The 16827-nt window shown below is 39.1% G+C and overlaps 2 protein-coding genes across 3 annotated transcripts; both read left to right on the top strand.

The window, feature by feature from the left end:
* Positions 1 to 1137: 1137 nt before the first annotated feature.
* LOC143882839 (uncharacterized) lies at positions 1138 to 1752 on the top strand. Its single transcript, XM_077386241.1, has one exon. It carries the CDS (start codon positions 1138 to 1140, stop codon positions 1750 to 1752), a length of 615 nt encoding a protein of 204 aa, XP_077242356.1.
* Positions 1753 to 10494: 8742 nt separating this feature from the next.
* LOC143884967 (deSI-like protein At4g17486) lies at positions 10495 to 16468 on the top strand. Of its 2 annotated transcripts, none has more exons than XM_077388864.1 (5): positions 10495 to 10640; positions 11330 to 11515; positions 14627 to 14914; positions 15318 to 15404; positions 16104 to 16468. In XM_077388864.1, exons 2-5 carry the CDS (start codon positions 11362 to 11364, stop codon positions 16244 to 16246), a joined length of 672 nt encoding a protein of 223 aa, XP_077244979.1. In that variant the 5' UTR covers positions 10495 to 10640; positions 11330 to 11361; the 3' UTR covers positions 16247 to 16468. The 2 variants fall into 2 exon arrangements, with proteins under 2 accessions (XP_077244979.1, XP_077244980.1); XM_077388865.1 differs by having other exon boundaries at positions 15324 to 15404.
* Positions 16469 to 16827: the final 359 nt, after the last annotated feature.

A 16827-nucleotide genomic window follows, 5' to 3' on the forward strand; every position in this document is an offset into this window, starting at 1 on the left:
TCTTTCTTATCACAGCAACTCTTCTCGAGTGGATGTTGTCCACGAGCCAATCTCGGGTCCATCGGATCTTTCTGAAAGCAAAGTTGATCCAGAGGACCATTGGGCTTCTCTACTGGTGGACTCTGGGAATCAGGTGGCGGTAGAGGCCTTTGGGTCTTATCCATCCTATGTTGGGGATGAATACCTGCGTCTGGTGGACAGAGCCGTTGGGACTGCTCATCATTCTCCTCCTTTCTCAGCGATAGATCTTATTCTAGAGCTTTTTTCTCACAATCTCCGTCCAGCTGTTGCTTCTTCTCCTTATTTAATGAGCCCTACAAATCAGAGCCTCAATCACGACTTAAGTTCAGTGGGCGTCGCTCTATCCTCTGCTGAGACTGAGGAGGAACTCGGGGAAAACCGGATGAGGGGGTATAGTCTACATCGACACAAGAGTAGGTGCCCCCTTATATCTCGTGATGACAGTATCTTCATTCAGTGTTGGGTGGGGCAAAGGAAGGTGCTCATTGATTCTAGTGGCTTGGGAGGTATGAAGAATTTATTCTCTGGTGAAGTTAGGGAGTGGTCCTTTCGCTCGCTCGTCAGGGTATCGCTTGGAAGTCCCTCCCATCTCTCTTCAATGAGATGGTGTAGCAAGGCGGATCTTTCGTTCCTGCCTTGTGCTTCAGAATTCTTTCCTGTCCCTTCAAGGAATGACTCTGGCCCGGTTTCTCCCAAGGCGGTGCTTGAATTGATGGTGGATCATACCAGGCACCTTAGTTCTCATCTGGGCCTAGTATTTTCGGGCCCTGATGCGGAATATAGGTCTTCTATACTAGCGGCAGAACTTCGAGAGGTTGCTGGAGTGTCATCTTCAGTTTCAATATCCGAAGCAAACTCGAAACGAACGGAGCGCGAACTGGTGAGACTTCAATCAGATATCAATTATGATTCTGGATCGCATAGCAAAGGCCTCAAATTAAAAAAAAAAGGAAGAAACTTTGGTACAAGGGCGGGGAGGAATTCATCTGAATACAGTTGGTAATGAAGATTCTATCCTGGAATATAAACGGCTTGGGCTCTCGGGAGAAAAGAATTCAAATCAAAGCATTAGTTAAACATCGGCGCCCTGAGGTTGTTTGTCTTCAGGAAACAAAGATGGGGCAAATCAGTAGCATAGATATGAGAAGCATGGGGTTCAATAATGACTGGAATTTCGCTTTCTTAGCATCCAAAGGACCTTCAGGGGGAATTTTGGTGGCTTGGGATTCAGTCTTGTGGGCCAGTACGGATGTTTGGCGTGGAGTTTTCTCTGTCTCCGTTGCTTTCCGAAAATGTAATGATAACTCAGTTTGGTTCTTCTCAGGCGTCTATGGTCTTTTGTCATCCTCTGAGAAGTGCCTTTTTTGGGAAGAATTAAATCAGATGCGAAGCCTATGCCCCGCTCCTTGGTGTATTGGGGGGGATTTCAATGAAGTTCTAGGCTCAAGGGACCGCCTCGGGGGCCAGCGGGTCACTGCGGGCATGAGATCTTTCGCTGATTTCATCGCAATCAACGAGCTGACAGATTTACCTTTGGGTGGATCATCTTTCACTTGGGCCAGAGGTTCGAATCGGAGCCGGCTTGACAGATTTCTTCTATCGGGCGACTGGTTGGCAATTCTTTCTGAAGTCTATCAACAGGCTTTACCACATTCAGTTTCCGACCATTGCCCAATTCTTTTGTCTCCTAAAATGGAGTCCTGGGGCCGCCCCCCTTCAGATTTGAGTTAGCATGGCTGGAGAACCCCCTCCTGGAGGCTCAATTAGTCTGATGGTGGTTTGATCGCGTATTCGAAGGTCCAGGGGACGTAGTTATTGGCAAAAAATTACGGTTCATTAAAGGGAAATTGAAAGAGTGGGATAAGGAGCAGAAAGAAGTTGACCAAGGCAAGAAGCAGATTCTTGAGGACAGATTGATGGCGATAAATACATTGGCAGAGAATGGTTTGGCCTCGGTGGAGGATTATGAGCAACAAGGAAGATTAATTCAAGAGCATAAAGAGTTGTTGATGCTTGAAGAAATTTCTTGGCGCCGAAGATCTCGAGTAAAGTGGTTGTTGGAGGGAGATAAAAACACAGCTTTCTTCCATGCCATGGCCAGTGCTCGCAGAAGAAGGAACCGAATTGAATCCTTAGAAGTGGAGGGAAAGATTGCATCGGACAGAGAGAGGATTATTGAAGAAATTATTGATTTCTACAGATCCCTCTACTCAGATGATGGAATGTTACGCCCAATCCCTCAAGACATTTGTTTTGCAAGCTTAAGTCTGGAGGCTTCAGCCAGTTTGGAAATCCCTTTCACTGAGGAGGAAATCCGAACAGCACTGTTTTCTTTAGCGAAAGATAAAGCCCCTGGACCCGATGGTTTCTGTTTGGCTTTTTTCCAAACTTGCTGGGAAACAGTAAAATCGGACCTTCTTCGATTCTTCCTTGAATTTTTTGAGGGAGCAGTCCTTGACAAAGGGACAGGTGCAACTTTTCTAGCCCTCATTCCAAAAATTGAAGGAGCATCAAAAGTCTCGGATTTTCGTCCGATCAGCTTGGTGGGCAACCTTTACAAAGTCCTCGCAAAGGTTCTGGCGGATCGTATCAAAGTGGTTCTACCATCAATTATTTCGGTCTGTCAAAGTGCCTTTATCAGCAACCGACAAATTCTTGATTGTTCTTTAACAGCCAATGAAGCCATTGATTATTATCGAAGGAAGGGGGAAGGCGGCATACTATGCAAGCTTGATATGGAGAAGGCATATGACCGAGTGGATTGGCAGCTTTAGATTATCTGCTGGGTCGAATGGGCTTTGGTGGTCGGTGGAGAGGTTGGATCCGGAACTGCTTATCGTCCACCTGGTTCTCCGTCCTCATCAATGGATCTGCAAAAGGATTCTTCAAATCATCTAGAGGCTTGCGGCAGGGAGACCCCCTCTCTCCTTTTCTTTTCCTGATTATGGCCGAATCACTGTGCAGACTGCTAAAAAAAGGAAGTGAGTTGGGGTTATATCAAGGGTTCCTTATTGGTGATAGTAAGGTGGAAGTATCGCTTCTTCAATTTGCGGATGACACTCTTCTGTTCTGTTCTTCGGTCATATCCGAGATTCTTAATCTTAAAGCTATGCTTCGTTGTTATGAGATGGTCTCGGGTCAAAGATCTAATTTTGCAAAATCTCGGTTGTACGCGATCAACATTTCCGAGAGCGATGCATCCTCTTTTGCTGGAATTATGGGGTGTGGTTTAGATGTCTTTCCAGCAACCTATCTAGGTCTTCCTCTTGGTATGGGTCGACCCAAACAAAACCTATGGGCTCCTATTATTCAAAGGATTGAGCGTCGTTTGGCCACCTGGAAGCGTCGGTTGGTTTCCAAAGGTGGTAGATTGGTGCTTATAACGGAAATTCAGCCCAAAATCAAAGTAGTGTTTTGACAGTGGGATTACACCAAATTCAATTGCTGTGTGAAAATAAACCCACTTCAAAATGACGATTGAGCTTGAGAAGAAACCCACGCACAAAAGGAATTTCAGAGGTATTCTTTTGTTGCTTTGTGGGTATATGGCTTCTCTGTTTCAGACACTAGTAGTCTCCCCTCCCTTCTAAACGTGAATCACAGTAGAAAGACAGAGGTTGATTATTGTGAGATAGAGAAACCCCAAAGTGAAGAAGAACAACCAAGAGAAAGAGAGCTCATAAACAATCGAATAGAAAATTAGGATTCCTAGTGCTTCAAGATTGTTAGAGTAATTAGGTCAAGCAAGAGGTTGCTTGAAGCATTACACCCAAGGTATCTAGTTTGGAATACCAAGTTTGTTGCCTCCAGCCCCTATATATATATTAGATATACTAGGGTTTTAATAAGTTAGTGGGCTCTAGCCCAAATAGGCCCACTACACCGGTCCATTATCTTATTGGGCTTATATTAGAACATACATGGGTTATATTATATACCCAACAAGATATTGCTAACCCACTTTGTAATAAACAAAGCTTTTCTTTGATTTGAATGCCCGAGATTCAAGGGAGCGATTTAGGCAATGTTAATTTAACAGATAGAGGCAAATGAAGAAATTGTTTTTCCCATATACAAAGGTTTTTGTCGTTAATCAGGCTCTTTCTTTCCACATAAAATGGGCGTAAAACAAATTTTACGCCTATTCTCATTATCCACTAAAAAATGGGCGTAATACATCGAAAGAAACAGAGCCTTACAGTTGATACAGTTGAAAGAACTGAGAATGATCCAGTTCTAAACTAATTTGCAACATATTATGCTGCAGCTCTCATACATTAAACACATGTGATTTGGACTGCACACCCAGTTTATACTTTGGTTTTAGGTGAAAAGATAAATGGACACCCCTTTCTAGTTGTGTCCATGTTAAAAAATAAATTTCTCTTTTGTACTTAGTGTTGATGATTTTTCTCCAAAATCAAAATATGGCGTACCTTATTTCGGTTAAAAACAAAAGATAAATGAGTTAGGTAAACCTTTTTTGATGAGACGAGATGAGGCACGGACTACGTCGCTCTCTTTAAGGTGAATTTGCGTCTCTGCGAAAACTTATTCCGAGGCAGCAGATTACTGGCCACAATCACCCCAGCCCGACCCCAGCCCGACGCACCATCGATCTCTAAGAACTCCACGATCCAAGAGATTCGAACCACACGAACACTCCGATTGCCCAACAAAATACGTAAAATAGAAAGATTTGGTGGGAAGTGAGCTATGTAATCATCAAAAATTATTAAAAGTAAATTGTATTGCAAGATTTGATTTTATAAATAAAATGATAAGGTCGGAAAAAAAAAACATTTAAGAGGCAATGCTGGGTAAGTCGGATGATGAATTTGGTTTACTATCTAAAATTTAAGGTGTGAAACAACCAATTACTCCAAAAGCTCAAGCTGATAGAGGTGGTGTTATTTAATCATTTATACTTCACACTTCGCCTCACGTGTGATGTGACCTCTCTTTTTTCGGGTTGGCTGAACATGGGAATTTTTAATATCAAGGAGTTGTTGGGTTTTGAAACTAGGACTTTGAGGCAATAGCTCAGATACCATGCGAAACAACCAATTATTCCAAAAGCTTAAGCTTATCGAGTTGGTGTTACTTAATCATTTATACTTCAAATTAAGGGGATTCTTGCTCTATCTTAGATGAATTGGATGGCCCATGATGGAGCCCAACCGCATCATGTTAACACCCATACCGCTCAATTTCCGGCTCACACAAGAATCCTTGTTCGGAGATGGCCTTAAATGACTGGTAGTCATATATCATGCCATGACTGAGCCCAACACAATTTTTTTCCTTTTCATACCTCACATTTTAATGATTGTATGCTATATGCTATTATGCTATTGATGTAGTACACTCATTCATTTAAATCTTGAAGTTAAGAAGTAATCTCCAGCACTATTATCTCTTTCTATTAGAAGAGAGTTCAAAATTCAATCTCAAGTGGGGGGTTTGAATTTAAGAAGAGTGGAACTGAAAAGGCAGAGCTGAAAGCCTTTCTCTCAAAAGAAGTTTGAATTAAAGCTTGATCGGACTTAAAAAGGTTAAGGCCTACTTATTCACTTCCCATGATGCCTTTTGGTTAATGATCTATCACATCATTATGGCTAACTTTTATACAACGGAAAGCCATTTTGCGTCTCACTTTTTCAGAAGAGAACAGCCACAAAGGCTCAATTTTTAGCAGATTTTATCATATTCATTTATTTCATGTGAGGTGGCTGTTCTATCCTGCAAAAGTGATTTAGGGAACTAGGAAAGTCTAATGGCAGAGATATTGCCATGTGGATCATCCACAGCATTCCCAATGGATGAATGGTTTGGATCATCAGATATATGTGCCAATCAGAAAAGCGCATAATAGAGCCGTAGTGCCATTATCAAGCATGGGAGTGCAGACATCATTTCCTCACCAACACTCTCATTATTTTATTTGAAGGCACGAATTAAATGATTAAATGCCAGCATCCATAATTCACGGAGATCATTCCACCACCTCATCATTTTTTCAGAATTAATATTTAATATTTAATATTTTTTAATAAATAAATAATTATATAAAACATTATTTTATTTTCTTACAGAACAGATCTGCTGTTCCAATCTCACTTTCCGGAACTACGGACTACTAGCCATATGTCGGCTAGCTTGCGTATTCGAAAGGGTGTTTACAAACACGACCTGTTTCGTTTCAAAACTACGAAAATGCCACTACTCTGAAAGTAAAAACCCGCTTTGTGAACGTCTCCAATTCCACAACAATACCCTTCTTTCTAATTCGTTTTACCCCCCGCCGAAAGCAACGACGTGGAGTGTTGCCAGCCATACGTTCTTTTTACAATAAAAAAGGACCTTGAAATTAGGCATTACACCCTTTTGCTTTTGTCTTATATGTAATTGATTAAAACTGGATCAAATCAGATAAAGTAATAAAAAAAATGGGTGTCGCTACCAATTGTGTTTCAAAATTTTAAAGAACTTAGATATAAGAGGCCAACCCACATAGAACTGAGTCAAAGAGTTCTATTTAGGTGTAATGGCAGCATATGGCAATGCGTAATTTGTCCGAGGCATATGGAAAGGTACGGTGTGTGTATATTCAATGGAGGCACGGCCTAATTGTAATACAGTGAGGTGCAACAGCTATGGTACAGTGAGTGTCATCTTTGATTAATTTGATAAGGCATTGCTTTGAATATTCTAGGATCCAAAAACCATGTCAATAAGTTGATCCAAGCATCTATTTTTTTATAAATACAAACAGTCAAAACCCGTATACAGCCAATGGTTCCCATTCAATGACAAAAGCTACACATTTTTTAATGTTTATTTGATGTGTTTTTTTGGGTCATAGCTAGACCTGGCAAACGGGTGGGTCGGGCCGGGTCAACCCGCGGGTGATGCGGGTGCGGGTCCACGGGTGGGTCGGGTCAGGAGATGACCTGCATTTTTGCGGGTCAGAATTGCCACGCGGGTCACCCGCAAATATGGGGATTGTAATTCTCCTGATTTGACCGCATCAGTTTTTTCCTTAATTGTCATAACTTTCTACCTCTTTTGTTGGTATTTTTTTTGTAATTTTAAAACTTTATAACTATTTCTAGGTAATTTTTCATTTAAAACTTTATAACTTAAGCTATTTTATTTTTTTTGTGTAATGATTACTTTTTTTTTTTTTGCTAGCAACATTCGCCCATGTGCGCATCTTTGCACCAAGGATGGCCACATGCCAAGAAGTGGCATAGGAGAAGTTTGCTAGCAAATTCCTATAAAAAAAAAGAAGAAAATGTTATCAACACTACTGTTTTCTTACGATCGCACTCTCACTTTATTAAAAGTATGGTATGGCCCACACCATAGGATGATCCAAACCGTCCATTAGATGGGCCATAGCCTAAATAGGTTATGCTCCAAAAATCATTTCCATAGGATGATCCTAACCCTCCAATCTGAATGTTAGAAGGTTGATCCTAACCCTCTATAGATCGGATGGTTAGAATCAACCAATGGAAATAATTTTGGGGTATAACCTATTTAGGCTATGACCCATCTAATGGACGGTTTGGATAATCCTATGGTGCGGGCCATACAATACTTTTTATAAAGTGAGGAGTGCCCTCATCAAAAAATAGTAGTGCTGATAACATTCTCCCAAAAACAATTAAAAAATACGGTAAAAATGCGGGTGCCCGCGGGTTGACCCGACCCGACCCGTGTTTTTGCGGGTTGGGTCACCCGCGGGTTAGTTTTGACGGGTCACTAAAACTTAGACCCGTGCCCGCAAATTTGCTGGTGGGTCGGGTCGACCCGCATGCACGGTTCGCTTTTGCCAGGTCTAGTTATAGCCTCATAGGAGATCCAAAGCAAGGCTTAACAATATGGATGATTTGGATCAATCAAATGTAAGACCCACTAAGTCCTAATGGGCGTGTTTCGTATATTATGGAAAAATGACCTAGACAATGTCGTTTATGTTGAGGATTTAGGGAATAATACGGCTTACCAGATTTCTGTTGAGGAACAAAAAAACAAACAAATAATGTTAGTGAAACCCTTTTCGATGCGGTGAGATGAGGCACGGACTATGCCACTATCTTTAAGGTGAATTTGCGTCTCTGCGGAAACTAATTCTAATGCAGCAGATTACTGGCCGCAATCACCCCTAGGATACAATAGCCCGACGTACCGTCGATCTCCAAGAATTGCACGATCAAAGAGATTCAAACCACCCAAACACTCTAATTGCCCAACAAAATATATAAAATAAAAGGAGAAATAAATCTCTGTTTACAATAAGATAATGAAAACAGTAAAATTCTGAAAATAATTTTTCGTTTTGTTATGTTGTTGTAGAAAATACAAAGAACTTCCTCTTTAATAAACCAAAATATGTCTGTTCAACACACCATTTATTGTAGTAAAGATGCATTTTGAGAAAATAACTGTTCAATAGACGTTACAGATGCCAAAGGTCGCATCCCAACAGCCACAACGTTCAGGAACGATACAGTTATTCGTAAAATAACGGCGGCGTTATTTACCCAGTTATTCGATGTTCCAATAAGCCGGCTTACCCAGGCACACCGGCTTACCTAATAACGTCGACTTTCTTTTTGAAGAATGACGAAGGTAAAGGTAATGTTTTGACGGAATAAAATAAAATTCAGGGGAAGGAAAAAACCTTGATTCACACGCGCGGTCCCGTCGGGCCAGGCGGCGCGCGTGTGTGGTATAGCCAAAAGCCCATCTGGTCCACTTGGTGGCTCATGCGCGTAGACCCCTTTCTCCTCTTCTCATTCACAAAGCTAAAGAAGTTAAAAGTTATATAAACACATGAAGCTTTTTTTACTTTCCAATATGGGACTATTCGCTTTTATGAAAGAAGTGAGCAAACTCATTTTCTAAAACCAAAGTAGCTTCCTTTTGTAAACAAAACAACTTTGTAAAATACCAACAAGAGCCACTTTTGTATTAAAATACCAACAGTTTATTTCTAATATGATAGTAGGCTGGCAATGAATTTTAATTTCACGTTAGAATTATGCTGTACGAGAAAGACATAAATACACTTCCAGGTAGTTTTAGCTCTTTTTCTTCCTCATTCCTCACATTCCACCTGGTAAAAAAATGGGGTCAACTTGGTCAAAAGTGGTGTCACCTCAGTAAAATATGGGGTCAGCTGGGTAAAAATGTGGGGTCATGCCAATTTGTTTGCATGTTCATTCCAAATGGACATGGCCGCACTTTTTCCTGACATTTTTCATTTTTTCCGGCTTCTTTTATTTTTTTGACATTGATTCTTCTTTTTTCGTTCTCCATCTTCCTCTTCTTTAATTTTCATTTTTTTTCTGGCATCTTCTATTTTTTCAGCATTGATTCTTCTTTTTTCCTTCTTCCTCTTTTCCATTTTTTATGGCGTCATTCTTCTTTTTCCTTCTTCTTCCTCTTCTTAGTTGTAACCAAGGTTTAAAATTTCAGTTTCGAACCTTGAAAATTTGAAATTTCGGTCGAAATCTGGTACAAAACCAGAAACTATTATTTTATTCAATATTAAATTTCAGCCGAAATCTCGGTGAAATATTAAATTAATATTAAAAAAAGATTTTTTGGGTCAAATTTCTGAAAAACCAAAATTTTGACCGAAATTCCCAAATTTCGGTCGAAATAAATGACCGTTTCGGTTTTCATCGATTTCGGTGTCGGTCGAAATTTAAAACCATGGTTGCAACGACGACAGTGGTGGAAATGAAAAAAACAGAAAACACTGAAGAAAGAATAAGAGGGCATTTCTATACTTTACAGCAAAAGAGTATTTCGGACTATACGGCGCCATCCGAATGTCACAAGTGAAAAAGATACAAGTCACGCGTCATTTCATAAATAAAATGCATTTTCAATGTCATTTACCCCTATATCTGTTAACTCCCTATTATTTTAACCTTTTGAGCTATTTATGTTACACCAAGGCTATGTTTTACAACCAGGAATTTTTTCCCCAAGAACTATTAGTTTACCTAGTGTCCAGAGAAGAGTAGCGAGGGTGGGAGGGGGAGAAAATTGGAAGGGCGCTAGAAGATGTTGCATAGTGGCTGAAAAATAGGGCACACAAAAACTCTATTCTGTGTATAGTTTTTCTTTTCCCTGTTTTTTGCCCCTTCTCAACCTCTCCTCACACATGACGTTGTAGTTTTCACCATCTCATATGGGCGATGATATTTTCACTCCCCCTGCATTACGCATGCGCCCCCTTATTATGTGATTCGACGACAAAAAAGCATTAAACTTGCCCACTGTTCACGTCAAATCAGGTCTAATGGTCGTTTTCCGCTCTGGGCAAGTTCGTAACTTTACCTTCTCCTAAAGGCCACATGAGAGACAAAATGGCCTTCCAAGGGCAATTCCGTGATTATATGTAGAATCAAGGGCGAGTTCGACGCTAAATTCATTAATTAATCAGGATTCGAATCGCTATTTAAAAGACCGTCGTTTTTCCACTCTTACCAGAATAACACCACCTGCGAACATCGGTCTCTTTTATCCGATTTGAGGGCGACACCAAAAAAAATAAAAAATAAAAAAAGAGATTCGAATCCAAAATTGAAAACACTGTAAGATCTCTTTTTTTTTTTTAATTCAATCCACTCTGTTAAATGTTTTGATTTTTTTACCAGTATATTTTTAGGTTCGATTTCTAGGGTTTCTTGTGTGAGATGTTTTTCTTTTCCCTCTGTTGTGGATTTTGGTGTTGAATTCCTACTTAAAATCCGTTGCTGATTCGTTTAAGTGATTTTCTAGGGTTTTTGGTTAGTTATTAAGAGATGTTGAAGTTGAAATTTTAGGGTTTTTCTTTTTCTTTTCCGTCTGATGTGGATTTTGGCGTTGAATTCGAACTCAATGTCCGTTTCTGATTCCTCAAAAATGATTTTCTAGGGTTTCTGGTTCGTTATTAAGAGATGTTGTAGTTGGAATTTTAGGGTTTTTTTTTATCTGCTGTGGATTTTAGCGTTGAATTCGAACTCAATGTACGTTTTTGATTCCTCAAAAATGATTTTCTAGGGTTTTTGGCTCGTTATTAAGAGATGTTGAAGTTGGAATTTTAGGGTTTTGTTCTTTTCCGTCTGCTGTGGATTTTGGCGTTGAATTTGAACTCAGTGTCCGTGTCTGATTCCTCAAAAATGTTTTTCTAAGGTTTTTGGTCGTCGTTGAATTTGAACTCAATGTCCGTTTCTGATTCGTCAAAAATGATTTTCTAGGGTTTCTGGTTCGTTATTAAGTGATGTTGAAGTTGGAATTGTAGGGCTTTTGGGGGAATTGAGAAGGGAGAAAATCATGCGCTCGCTTCTGACAGGCTTGGCGGGGACAAGAGAGCAGAGTAATGGTGGAGGCAACCGTGCTCAGTTATACCTTAACGTTTATGATCTTACGCCTATAAACAACTACCTTTATTGGTTTGGACTGGGAATTTTCCACTCTGGAATAGAAGGTACGTTTTTTATTTTAATTGGATTCTCTGCGTTATTCTTTGATGTTTTTTTTGGGGATAATTTTCTGTGGAAATGAGAAGCTGATTTTTGTAGTTATGGATCGTGTGTGCTTAACCATTTATAGGTTGTGATTCGAATAAACATGGCTTGCATTTGATAGCATTGAATGAACGGTATTTGGGACTTATATTTTAGAGTGGAATGTGCCTTTTCATCTAACAAGCATGTTTTGTTTTATCTGTTACTGAGATAACTAGGTTTCTAACAAAATTAAGTTTCAGATAGTCAGATTGTTTTATTTAGTTATTCGACCATGATGTAACTTATGCGTGGACACAATGCAGAGATGGATATGATGTCTCAGATAGGATGGCCGGAAAAATCTGACTACCTGACACATATGTATGGTTATGTGATGATCTGGAAATACATTGTTACGTATATAGTAGTTTACATAAGTTTACTTCCATATGTATTTAGACAAAAAAAAAAAAAAAACAGAAAGGGCAAGAGCCCAGGGATCAAGATAGTGGTCAGACTGGTGTGTTTATAACTGAAACAAAGGAAGAGAAGGAATAAACTAATTTTTCCTAAATCTACGGTGTGTATGCATTCTGAGTATTGATATTTGGCAAGAGAATTAGGAAACTATAGTGAATCAGGTGATGCAGGACTTGCTATGGGAAGGGTAAAGTAAATCAAGAAATGGTAGGGTTGTGCTGAAATTACAAATATTGAAATAATTTTTTTAGATATTCTGATTGTGCACACTATACTTTCAAGATGAAAAGAATGAAGAACATGGGGTTTTGAAAGAAAGATAGAGAACGTAGATTTAGAGCAAAAATTCTGTTCGTGGGGGTTGGAAATAATTGATAACAGTCTTAGTGACCAGAAAATTGTAAACAGACAATCTATTGGAAGATCTATATAGAAAAATAGAAGAACTAAGTAGAAAAGTCTAACCTACGATTGGAAGGACAAACTAAAGAAGAAGAAAAAGTGAAAAACTACTTGGAGACATGAATAAGCTCGTACTCGGACTCTTTGAATCAAAACAAATAACTCTCCCCTGTGGGCCCCATGTGTCGAGAAAACTCACTTAAACCTTTTTTTTTTGGGTAGGTAAGCTGGGATCAAACTTGGGACCTCAAGGTCGAGAATCAAAGCCTCAACCATTGAGCTGCAGGCCCAACCCCTGCTCACTGAAACCTTAAAATTGCCCATGAGCAACTGTTCAAAGTTCCTTCTCTTTCCTATCAACTCTTGTTCTTGGTCTTGTGGGCCCTGCTTAACCACTTGTTGGATCACTATGGCCCATGCATCTCTTTCTTGCCTTTCTTGATTGATGGTCCCTATCATAAAGGCTGACAACATCCTCTATAGTAAGAAAGAGAAAAGGGACAACGAGTAGCAACCATAAAAGACAAGGAATGAGATGAGACAACTAGGTTCATTTTGGTTGCGCTTCTTATAGTGATTCTTATGATTCTAACAAGCTTACTTACATGTGTTGTTCTGACAAAACAATTTTGGCAATGGATTGAATCATTGGCATCTGATTTAAATTTTCAATAAATGAGATGAGACAACTAGGTTCATTTTGGTTGCACTTATAGCGATTCTTATGATTCTAACGAAGAATACTTACATATGTTATTCTGACGAAACAATTTTGGCAATGGATTGAATCATTGGCATCTGATTTAAATTTTCAATAACAATCATCATGGGTAGCATCCAGGCTTAAGTTGACGTGACCCATATTTTACTGATTGATCTTTTCCACGTTGCACACCAGAGTTCTGGCAACAATGGACTTAATTTGGAGCAAACCTATTAGCGCTTTTTAAACCTCACCTTCTAGAAGATTCCTTATTTGACCGTGCATAAAAATTAAATAGTATTTGTTAGCAAATCAGCTAACAATATAAGTGAAATGTTGTTAGATAAAATACAAAATTATTAAGCATTTATAGTCATAGTCTCATAGGTATCTTGGTGAAATGACACATTAAAGTGGTGTTGTTTAGAAGAAACTGACCAAAAAAACATAACACTTAATCCTCATCTATGGTGAATTGCATTCTGAAAATACACATTCTTCTCAGTGAACAGACAATCAGCTTCAATTGTTTATAGCGCACTCTTCATAGTTGAGCCAAAAACTAGATGGCCTGCCTATGTATAAAGAGAGGCCTAAGTAAGGAGAGATTATCCCTTGGGAGAAACATTTGCGTTCTTTTAGGTTGTAGCTCTCATTAAGGTTGTTTTAGTGAATCTCCCCATTTATTACATGTTATTCTATTGTCCTATTTTGGTGATTAAGAAATTGGAGCAGCTTCAACAGAACTTCTTTTGGAATGACAGAGAAAAGTAGGAAATACCATTTGGTCGAGGTTTGCAAGCCAAACAAGGAGGAGGTCTTGGAATTAAAAGATTGAAAATAACGATTAAGGTTTTTCTCAGGAAATGGCTGGAAATTTGTAGAAGATAGAGGTAGCTTTTGGAGACCTGTCATTGAGGCTAAGTATGGGTCCAATTTTAGGAGTATTATTTCACATGTTTTCATCACAATGCTTTCTTCTTTATGTGGGCAGATGCCATCATAGTGTTTCTATTCTCTTATGTGTGAACTTTTTTTGAATGACATTTGTTTATATATTAACTGTCTAGTGCTGTTCATTTGATCTGTAATTATGCTTAGCTTTCTTGACAAGAAGGTAGGCTTTTATGTTGTTGGAATCTTGTCCCACTAAGACTTGTAGAAAAAAAATGTATTTGTTCTTTAGTAGAACCATAATCCCACATGTTAAGCGCTGCAAGCTTGAAATATTAGAAAGTCCCTAATTTCTTGAGGAGACCCGTTGATATTTTTTTGTTATTTTTTGTTGGAAGTCTCAACAGGGGTTTTACATGCATTCTTGCTAAGATGAAATGTGATCATCCATTAGTGATGTGATCCGACCGTTGGATCTTTACTTTTCTACTGGATACATTGTTTATTTTGTTTTATTTGAGGACTATTGCTACATATTTCCTGGCATTGGTACCGTTCAATCTGTTGTTTCCATATCTTATAGAATGCTTATACCTGATATGATAAACAGTTCATGGCATGGAGTATGGCTTTGGAGCCCATGAGTACGCAACCAGTGGGGTCTTTGAAGTGGAACCGAAAAGTTGCCCTGGTTTTATCTACAGACGCTCTGTATCCTTGGGCAGCATTGACATGTCTCGTTCAGAATTCCGGCTGTTCATGGAGCACATTTCTGGAAGATTTCATGGCGACACCTATCATTTGATTGCCAAGAATTGTAACCATTTTACGGACGATGTCTGCATGCGTTTGACTGGAAAACCTATTCCCGGCTGGGTTAATCGGCTTGCTAGATTAGGTAAGAACCATTGCTGAAATATCTCCCTGGCTCTAAGATCACTGCATCCTTATTTATATGAGATTGACTAGGAAGATGGTTTACCATCTCGGTGAACAAAAATCATCAGCCATTATACACATGGCACACATGTTTTGGTGTTTGGGACTGTTAATCTGGTGGGTACTTTTCATCACCCTTGATCAAGGGGCTATGATTTTCCAATGAGGGTGGGACCGGGGGGTAACGAGCTGTGCTTGTTATGGATGACAAGACACCAGGACCCGGATTCTGTACATGTGATGGTTGGTTGATGCTGTTTGCTATTGTGTTTTTCTTTAAGAAAACATTGCAATTTTTTTTTTCCATTTGTATATTTTGGCAAAAGTTTTTTTTACTATTTATATATTTCGGCATATGGAAGTTTCAGGTTCTTTCTGCAACTGTCTGCTGCCCGAAAGTATTCAGGCTACGGCAATCAGGCATATACCGGACCACCCGGCTTATTCTGGTGAGTTTTGTTTTCCTCATATATAAACTTCTGAATCATGTCGACTATTTTCTACGACCTATTTAGCTCAATTAATTTCTATTTTTCTTTTCCAGCCAAGATTACTTGCATCTATACTTTGTATATGTTTTAGTCATCCTCGAAGGAGTTAAAAAGATATTCCAACAATTTCTGTAAAATCAAGGTCCTTAGCAGACTTCTGAGAGAGCCTGGCTCTCATTTCTCAATTCCCCGATGACCGTGTGCTAAATCGTAAATAAAACTGTCATAGAGTTTCTAGAATAACCTGCATACTCTCTCTCTCTCTCTCTCTCTCTCTCTATATATATATATATATATATATATATATTGTCTTATTGATAAGTCACTGATAATATTTGATCAAGATTTTTATGGGGCAAATTATTCTGCACCGATCTTTAGAAAGTTAGAAGACTTGAAAATCAGTCTTGATTTTTTGTAATCAGGTAAGGACATGTCAATGGAATTCTTGCAGATTGGATGATTGACTTGGCAGCTCTTTTCATAAAATTAGAAGGTTTCTAGTTTGGGTTTGGTACTTGGAACTTGGCCAATCCAAATTGTTTTTGCCCGTTATGGCCCTTTGTTGATCAAACAGAGATTTATGTGAAGCTCTATTTAGAGTCATGTTTCCATTTTTTTTTAATGTTGGTGTCTTTATGAAATTATATTGAACAGATGATGGATCTGAATCGCTTGCATCATCACCCATGGCACAGAGCGACGACGAGGAAGGAGATCATCACCTGCTACCAACGCCAAATGGCGATGTGGCATTTCTAAAGGAAAAAACATTGATGATTACCAGAGAGCTCCTATGATTTTTTTTGGTATTGGGTCATTCTGTTGTTTGTACTTGTAGTGTACAAGTTCCATAGTACAAATAAACTTTTTCCTCAGTCTGTATGCTACATTTATTTGTATTTTGTTAGTATACACGTTCTCAAATTCTGAGCAATTATGTAATGTCTAATTTCTGTTGTTCGTTTGATGAAAACTGGAATTGGCCCTTGTTTCCTGTACAATAAACGTGTCATTACAGATGAGGCCTTGCAGTCTTTGTCAAACAACTCTTCCCTCTGCTCCGAAGAAGAGAGGGGGCAAAACCAATGTGGAGCAAGAGGGTCCTTAGTAGCTTGGTAAGTATAGCTCAAATAGCCTATTTTGTTTCCTTCTTGGATCAAATCTATGTACAATCTGTTGTAATGCACTGTGTGAACCCATTTGCACTTCCCAAATAGACAGTGTAAAGCTAAAGTGGACAAAAATCATAAAAGAAACGTTGGACAGAATATTACAGGCATCCATCATATAGCTTCCCTTATACAATGAGGGCCTGTTTGGATACGATTTGGATTTGGATTTGGATTTGGATTTTTAAATCCAAATTTGGCGTTTGGCA

This window comes from Tasmannia lanceolata, unplaced genomic scaffold, assembly GCF_043159265.1.
Source record: "Tasmannia lanceolata isolate RefF3 unplaced genomic scaffold, GAP_Taslan_0.1 ptg000008l, whole genome shotgun sequence".
Classification (NCBI taxonomy): domain Eukaryota; kingdom Viridiplantae; phylum Streptophyta; class Magnoliopsida; order Canellales; family Winteraceae; genus Tasmannia; species Tasmannia lanceolata.

Coding starts and splice junctions, on each gene's coding strand:
- LOC143884967 (XM_077388864.1), top strand. CDS start 11,362: ATGCGCTCGCTTCTGACAGGCTTGGCGGGGACAAGAGAGCAGAGTAAT. Junction 14,915..15,317: donor TAATCGGCTTGCTAGATTAG/GTAAGAACCATT, acceptor GGCATATGGAAG/TTTCAGGTTCTTTCTGCAAC. Junction 15,405..16,103: donor GGACCACCCGGCTTATTCTG/GTGAGTTTTGTT, acceptor TATATTGAACAG/ATGATGGATCTGAATCGCTT.
- LOC143882839 (XM_077386241.1), top strand. CDS start 1,138: ATGGGGCAAATCAGTAGCATAGATATGAGAAGCATGGGGTTCAATAAT.